This window comes from Vicia villosa, linkage group LG4 (genome assembly GCF_029867415.1).
Source record: "Vicia villosa cultivar HV-30 ecotype Madison, WI linkage group LG4, Vvil1.0, whole genome shotgun sequence".
Taxonomy (NCBI): Eukaryota; Viridiplantae; Streptophyta; class Magnoliopsida; order Fabales; family Fabaceae; genus Vicia; species Vicia villosa.
In genome coordinates, this window is record NC_081183.1 from 10,581,097 (window position 1) to 10,589,895 (window position 8,799).

General features: G+C 26.6%; 1 protein-coding gene across 1 annotated transcript; it reads right to left on the reverse strand.

Moving 5' to 3' along the window:
• Positions 1 to 1,972: 1,972 nt before the first annotated feature.
• Positions 1,973 to 5,362, reverse strand: LOC131594473 (zinc finger protein SHOOT GRAVITROPISM 5-like). Its single transcript, XM_058866617.1, has 3 exons — positions 4,987 to 5,362; positions 4,265 to 4,664; positions 1,973 to 2,974 (listed from the first exon to the last, which is right to left on the reverse strand). The coding sequence occupies exons 1-3, from the start codon at positions 5,099 to 5,101 to the stop codon at positions 2,059 to 2,061; spliced, it is 1,431 nt and encodes a 476-aa protein (XP_058722600.1). The 5' UTR covers positions 5,102 to 5,362; the 3' UTR covers positions 1,973 to 2,058.
• Between the last annotated feature and the right edge of the window lie 3,437 nt (positions 5,363 to 8,799).

The window sequence follows — 8,799 nt, forward strand, 5'->3', positions numbered from 1 at the left end:
TATTTTCCAAAAAATAGCATAAAACATAGAATAAATCCCCAATAAAATGATTTCAAATTAATTTTTTTAAAAGAATTTTATTTTCTGATTGTAAATTATTTTCCTTAAATAAATCTCATTATTATAAGTGATTAATCTATATTAATTCAGTCACAACATATACATTTTTTTAAAAAATAAATAAAATAGTACAATTAAAAACAAACCATATAATTACCATAAATATTGTGAAAAAATGTGATATTTAAATAAATTTAAATATATTTTTTTCACAAATGCAAAAATTAAACATTATATATAAATTAAAGATTAATAAAAATTTACATTCAATAGCACAAAATAATGCTAACAGAAAATAAAAACTTATATAGAATTAACTAAACTACACTTAATTAAGTCTTAGATTTAATTATATGGTTATAACTTATAGTATATACTATTTTTTTAGCAGACAAAATCATAACTATTAAAAACTCAGACATATAAATATATTTATATTAAAATTAGGGCTCGAACTCTAATAATAATATTTATTCTATAAATATCGACTTCTTCAATTGAGTTACGATTTGCAACTGTATAATATATACTCCCTCTGTTTTTTATTATAAGTCGTTTTAGACTTTTCACACAGTTTAAGAAAAATAATAATTGTTGTATGAAAATGAGAAATTAGGAAGGTTTTTACAAAATTATCCTTCATTAATGACATATGGAAGATAAATTTATATAATTGAAAGGAGAGAGAATAATAAATATTTAAGGATATAATAGGAAAAGTAGCATTAATTATTCATTGGAATTGTAAAGCGACTTATATTTAAATACAAACTTTTTTTCCAAAACGACTTATAATAAAAAACGGAGGGAGTAATATAGAATATAATAGTATATAGTATAGTAATTTAATTCAGAGTTAGTAGTAAATAGTAAATAGAAGTAGTGAGTATGTATTTTTTTTGTGACACAAGAGTGATTGAATTATGTTTGAATGTTTGAATGGTCTCTGCATAATAAGGAAAAGATGCTGTATTTTTCTTCTGTCTTAATTCTGGGTCCTCTGTTGCGCCCACTTCTGCCATGGCCCTGATTCTGATGCAAAGATAAGTGAAGGTGTGTTAATTCATCATCATCATCATAGATTTGTTTGTGTCTCTCTATAAGCCTTTGAAAGTGACGACTGAGTCTGTGACAACAGTGGCACTGAAAAACATGCATTTTATTGCTTTTTATTCACATTTATATCTTGCCAGAACCTAAAAGGAACAACCACACTATTTCTTTCTATTTCTATTTCTCTCTCTCTCTTTATTTTTTTTGTCAGTACCCTCTCTTCTTTAATTAATGCTTATCATATACTCCAAACACATAATCCAAAATAACCTAAACTTTAAGGTAGAAATTTTTTCAGTGTTTTCCTCTGCACCCTTATTCATTGCATTTTCAAACCAAAAAAAAAACACCTACATTTATTATTTTTAACAATTATTTATCATCACTCACTATCAAATTATAACCAAAATTTATCAAAAAATTAAAATTAAAATTATTTTTATTTAAAAAATATTTACAACCACAATTTAAGTTGCAATATTATAATTTTTTTAGTAATTTAGGTTATATATACAAAAATTTCTTAAAAGTTTTTATTTTAACTATAACAATAAAAAAATATATTTTTATTTAAAATATATCTTAACTATAACAATGAATAAAAAAATATAATTATATAATATATAAACCATAAGTGAAACCTTTTTTTATGATTATTGTTTGCATTAATTTATGACAAATTTAATTAACAAAGAAAATCTCACAAACTATTTAAAGTTACATGAATTAATACACTCTTTTTTTCTCCACCCTTAATTTAATTAATCCCAACTTACATAACCAACATATATATTACTCTTACTTCACCATGGTATACCAATTCACAAAGATATTAATTAGCCTTAAGAACAAAAAAAAGTGGACATGGAAAAATATAAAGAAGACAATAGAAAAGATATAATATAATGATGAAGAAGATGATGATGATGATATATCTAACAACATCTAGTTAGTTGTTTTTCCTTTTCCATCATCATTTTCTACTTCACCACCTTCAGTTGTTATGGCAGAAGAAACATAGCTGAACACCAAAGAGTTATCTTCATGTTGAAACTGTTGTTTGCAAGCTTGACAAGTGATTTGAAGCATAGTTGAATTGATTTTCCTCATTGCATGTTGTTTCAATCCATAAGCTTTATCAAGTTCACTCTGTGCTTGTTGTCTGATTCTCTTTGCATTGTTGAATTCTTGTTCAGCCATTTCTATTTGTTTCTTTGCTTGCTTCCTTGCATCTTCAGCATAAGATTTTTCAGCCATGGCTATCCTTAGCTGTTCCTTTGTTTGTTCTTGAACCTTAAACAAAGCCATGTTGTTTGTTGATTGAACCTTTTCATTGCTATTGCTACTCTCTTTCGGCGATGAGTACGAGTTGTTTCTGAAATTGTTTGTTTCATTTTTCTCATGATGACTCATCTCTGATGACCCTATTGCAAGATTCAACTGAGTTGACCGGTTCACCTTCTGAATAGCCTCTGTAGCACTGATACTTCTGATCGAAGGTGTGTCTGGTGCCAGACTACTCACATTGGCGTTGTTGGGGTTGTTTGTGGTGGAGAGTTGAAGATCCAAGTTTGGATGGAGAACAAGTTTATTGCTCTTGGACAAAGTTATTTGAGAAGGTGTAATAGTTGTAATAGGAGTGATAATAGGGTTCATGAATATTGATTTCTCTTTTATCGAATTTTGCATTACTTGAAGCCTTGATTGCCATGGACAATTGGTGAAATTTGTTTCACTTGATGGACTTGGACTTGAAGCAGTTCTTGATAAACATGCAGTTGGTGTTTGTAATGGTTGAGATTCTGAATTATGAATCCTTCCCATGTTACAAGCATCTTGATGCTCAATAAAACTCTCAACCCTAAAAAAAAAAATATAACCATAAAAAACATCAGTTCTGTCAGAGATACTGTCATCAGTCTACTCATATTTTCTAACAAAAAATATTTAAATCCAGATATGTAAAATTAATCCATGCGTTATTATCGTCCTCATTAACAATAATATAGAAGAATAATAGACACATGGATGAAGAAGAAGATGAGGAAAATAAAGATTTGTTAGTATTAGAAAATTAGTAGTACTAAAGAAGCTAGTATATATATTGAGATTTAAAAAAGAAAAACATAAAAAGGGTTTTCATTAGATATAAAGTGATAGATAAAAATGTACAAAGGAAGAAAGGTAGAAAGGAAGAGAGACAATAGAAAAAGTGGATATAAAAGGTGTTTGGAAAAGGTATCTAACCACTGGATTTTTCAAATGGTGGGGTGAGAAGAAGAGGTTCTAGTTTCCACTAAAATATAAAAGGACAAAACAAAGTCTAAGAACTCTCATGAGAGATTCAATAAGAGTATAGTAATTTTTGAAGAAAACATAATTAAAATGCCAATGAAATAAACCAATAAATAATAAAAATGATAATATGAAAAAATGAGAATTGTTTGTTATTGGTGTAGAGAGAATGAAAATGGAAGAATGAGTTTTGAAGAAAACACAAAACGGTTATAAAACCAACGGAAAACGGAGCATTGGGAACTGTGTTCTTCAACTGTCAATGAACAGTGTCATCTTGTTAAGAAAAGAGATTTTTTTTATTAAGGTTCCATCAATCAAATATATTTCTGATTTTTTTTTTTTAATTTTTCTTCCATTTTTCTTATACTTTATATTTTCTTCCAAAAAACATATCTCCTTTTTTTAAAGTCAAATCTCAAGTAAAACAACTTAACTCCCAAGTTTCCACAATTTAATTATAATCATTAGACAATGTGTAAAATTATCACCAAAAAAATTAAAGAAAAATATTTGTTTCCTTTCCCATAAAGTACAAAGCAAAATTCTCAAAACAATTCCTTATTTAGCTAGATCTATTTTCAAAAAAACCATTTTATGAATCAAGAATCAATCATAGAAAAAAATGTCAATAATTGAAAAAAAATAAAAATTAATACATCTGTTCGGTTCACGAGTTTCCAGATAATTCAGAAAACTCGAACGAACAAATATATAAATTTATGAATGAAAATGAAAAAAATGAATTTATACAACCGATTTTGAGTTTTCAGATAGTTTAAATGAATGGAAAGATGAAAACAAAGATTTCATTCAAAAGAAAAATTATGAATTGATGAATTATCGAATAAATTACCTTGAGAAGACGCGGCCGCAATCACAAGAATGACCTCTAGTACCACAAGTTTTGAGATGAGCTTTATAATCAGATTGCACTGCATAACCTTTGGAACATCTTTCACAAACCCATTGTTTATGATTACTATGTTTTCTTCTAAAATGTTTCTTAATTCCAACAAGATCACCTAGAGCATGACAAGGATCATGGTGCAAACAAGTTGGTTCAGGACAAACAAAAACTCTTTTTCTAACAACTGGTGTTTCCCTCTTGAGTAATTTCCATGGTACTTTATGCCTTCTTCTATGCATCTGCAAATTTTGGTCCCTTTGGAATCCTTGGTTGCAGATCTCACATACATAACGATCTGATTCCAATAATGTTTTGGGTGAGAGAGACACCACTTCTGCATCTGGATCTATTCCATCCAATACAAATTTATAATTTTTATTAGCATAAGCATTAGCATCAGCATCAAATCAAACAATTAATTATAAAAAAAATTATACTTATTAAATTACATAAAAATAATATTCTAATTCATACATATAATATAGATAAATTCCTCTATCCATATAGTTTTATTTAATAAAAAATATTAATAAAAAAAACATGTTATAAAATAATTTTTATTTCTGGACCAGAGTTTCTGTTCTATAATACTAGAAACTCTGGTCCAATTTCTAAGGATATACCAACTGAGTTAATTTTGGATAATTTTGAAGAAGATGAAAACGAACCTGGTGTTCCGGCAGGTCTTCTTTTTCTTTTATTATTGGAAGAAGTACCATTTTCATTGCAAGAAAAAGGCTCAGAAGATGGAAGTGAAGAAGGAGATAAGCTATTAGCTAACATGATAATTCTAAACTGAATATAGCAAAGAAATTTGGATAATTTTTTGTATATGATATAGAATAGCCTATAAGTATATAGTAGCTATATTTTGAGGCTATAGTGAAAGAAGAGATGAATAAAAGAGAGAAGAAGAGAAAGAGAAGAAGGAGAAGAAGAAAGAAAAACAAAAGCTCTTTCTTTCTATGTTCCTTTCGGTATCCTCTCAGCTTTCTTTTAACTTGCTTTTAAACTTTCAGCTTTATTATTTAATTTTTTTTGAAAAATCAACTTTTACATTAAATATTTTTTTATTTTAATTTTTTTTCTCTCTCTCTTCTCACACACACTGGGTTGATAATGCTATGTATGTATATGTATGATTCGAACATTGATATTGAGAAGTGATTGTCTGTAATAGCCCTGAGTTATGAAGTTTGAAAAAGAGAGTGACCCAATAAGAAAGCTCGAAACTTGATCCCACACAAATGGGCTCCATGGAGAAATTAAAAAGGAAATATCCCCACAAGGAAACAAAAAACTTTCATTATTTCTTTACACAGTAAATTTTTGCTTTGCATGCATAAATACTGGCCAAGCCCCCCAATACACACGTAAGCTTCCTATTCTCTATCTTCAATCTCACTTGCATTCTACATTTTAGAGGTTGAAATCAATTGACCTAAATTAAAATTAAACTCGTATTTTGAGTTATTATTTAAAATTGCATAAAATTAAATATTATTAATAATAGTTGAATATTTTTCTAAATATTATTCAGATTATTTTAAAAATTAAACTAAACTAATATATATATATATATATATATATATATATATATATATATATATATATATATATATATATATATATATATATATATATATATGTATATATATATAAAATTAATTTTTTCTAATATTAATATACTTATAAACTACGTTAATTTTTTTACTCTTTCATATATTTCAAGAATATTTGATGACTGTATTAGGTAATATTAATTTTTAATATGCTATATATTATATATTGTATTTTGTATTAAATTTATTATTTTATTATATCTTATAGTATTAATAAAATTATTATAGTTATAATTTATTAATTTTTATTATTGATTTATTAGTCAACATATATTCAAATAAAGAAAATCAATTTAAAAAAGACATCTAAAATCGAATCAAATTATTTATACTAAAATTGTATATTATTTTTTTATAGATTACAAATAGACCCAAAAATGATTTTCCCGAGGCATTTTGAAATGTTTAGATATTTTTAAGTTTTTTAATTAAAATTTAAAATTTTAGTTTTACAATTTTTTGTAACATCAAATTCTTTTTTTATTTTAATCTTATTGATTTATAACTATAAAATTTTTAATTAGATTAATACATTATAAAAAAGTATAAAAACAATATTCCTATTAAAGATTAACTATCAACTTACATTCATTTAATTGAAATACTAATTATTTGTCAACCATTTTAACATAAAATTTATTATTTAATACACTTTTATATAAATGTATTCAAGCGATCATATATCAATTCACTTTTATACATGCAATTTTTATAAAAAAAACTTTTCACCACCAAATCAAATAAAACTTTTACATTTTATGTCTGTCATATAAAAAAAGGTGGAGGAATTTTTTGCATCTTTATATTGGGTAAACTATTTTTTTCACTTTTATACAGTTTTAACATTTTGTTTTTTAGTTGTCTTAAAAAAATTGTACTATATATCTATTCCTCTTAATATTTGCACGGATTATCCCATGGTTAGGTTAATATGTTAACTAACATTGTCCATGTGGCAATGCCACATAATTTTTTTTTCAAATAATGAATGAACACATTAATTATAATTTAAAAATATTTAATTTGATTTATTAATTTAGTGATGTATTGTTCCTGTCATTAAAAATAGTTCATGTGACACTGTCCTGTGGAATTTTGTTCATCAACACAACATTAAATTTGTGCAAATGGAAATATTTTTGAAGACTAAAAAAAGAGTTATTTTATGATGATGAAAAAACAAAACAAAATAACATTTTTTTTATATTTTTAAAATAATATAATGTACTGTAAATTTTAATAAATAGAAAGTAACATGAATGACCATAATTTATTGATAAAGTGATTTCTTAACAGTGCCAACTCATTCTCAATGAAATAATGACTATTTAATATTTTTCATAGATGTGTTTTTAATAGACAATAATACCCATACTTGTGACTGTGCAGGAGCTTAATAAATTTCACTTGAAGCAGCTTTTTTATAAAGGTGATAATGAGGATGTAAAGTCACCTTCAAGGGCAATGTAGTCAATGGGGGTAATAATTTTCTTCTGCTCAAAGATGCTTTACTTTTTGGTAAACTAGTAACATCACGTTAACAGTTGAAGGTTAAAATTGGTAAAATTGTCTCTACTAGGTGAAGTTCTTATTCACTTACACTGTTTAAACTTTGATTTTACCTTGAGTTCAATAGGAATATTAGGCAAGAAAAAGGTGGGAAAAACACATGGTATGACATGATCGATGTCTCTTAACTTTATTAACTTACAATATATTATGGTAAAGTAAAACATTAATAATATATTGTCATAATATCATGCATGGAATGTTAGATCCAAGGAAATGGAAAATAAATAAATAAATAAATAGTCTAAAACAAATAGTTTTTGACAGAGAAAAATTATATCAATTGTTACAAACGGAATGATAATACTTCCTCTGTTCCAAAATAAATGTCACATTTGAAAAAATAAAATTTCTAAAATACCTGTGACTTTACATTACAAATGCAATTTTAAATTTAATCTTTCAATTGTACCATTTAATAAATACTTTTAATTTATTTTTTCTCATTTAATATGGTTAAACACTTTTTTGCCCCTGCCATTTGGGGCGAATCCCAAAAACAACCCTGTAATAAAAAAAAAAAAGATTCCATCTCTGTAATATGAAGATTCTCACATTTTAAACCTTTATTGAATTTGGTGACTTAAATTGCTGAGTTGTCATTGCCATGTAAGCATTATTTGTATACCCCATTGCCATGTAAGCATTATTTTAAAAATTTTAAACCTTTATTCCATTTTTTTTATTGAATCTCATTAACATATTTTTTTTAATTATTTATCTAGTTAAAATCAAATGGCATGCAAGTTAGACTCATTCACCCCCTTTAAAAACCTAATTTAGAAAACTCAAACTTCTTCTTCATTGGTGAACGCTCTTCTTCGTCGCCTCTTCTGCACCAACGAATTCGCCATTGCTTCACTTAGGTACGTTGTTCTCTAGTTTCACTTAGGTTAACTTCGTCTATAATGAATCCTAAAATGTATTGTTCCAATTTCAAGGTGTTAGCTGAAGATTTTGTTTTGTAGTATTTATCCTTCGAAGAAGTAAAAATCGAAGGAAAGATGGTTACTGATGGCCATCCCTTAAAAATAAGAGAATGGCTACTGATGGTCATGCTTCGAGAGAAGATTTCTAAGTTCGCTATGAAGATAATGAATGCTGAAAGCTGGTGAAAAGTATGTGTCTTCGGGGACTTAGACAAATTTATAAATATATTCAAGTATTACTACTTAGCGTGTTTTTTCGTAGTGTTTGTTTAATACACTGCCACGCGTCGAAGACAGACTCAGGCAGGAAGATTTGAAATTCGAAGACGGTTTCGTAACTGTCCAAGTAACAGATGGCATC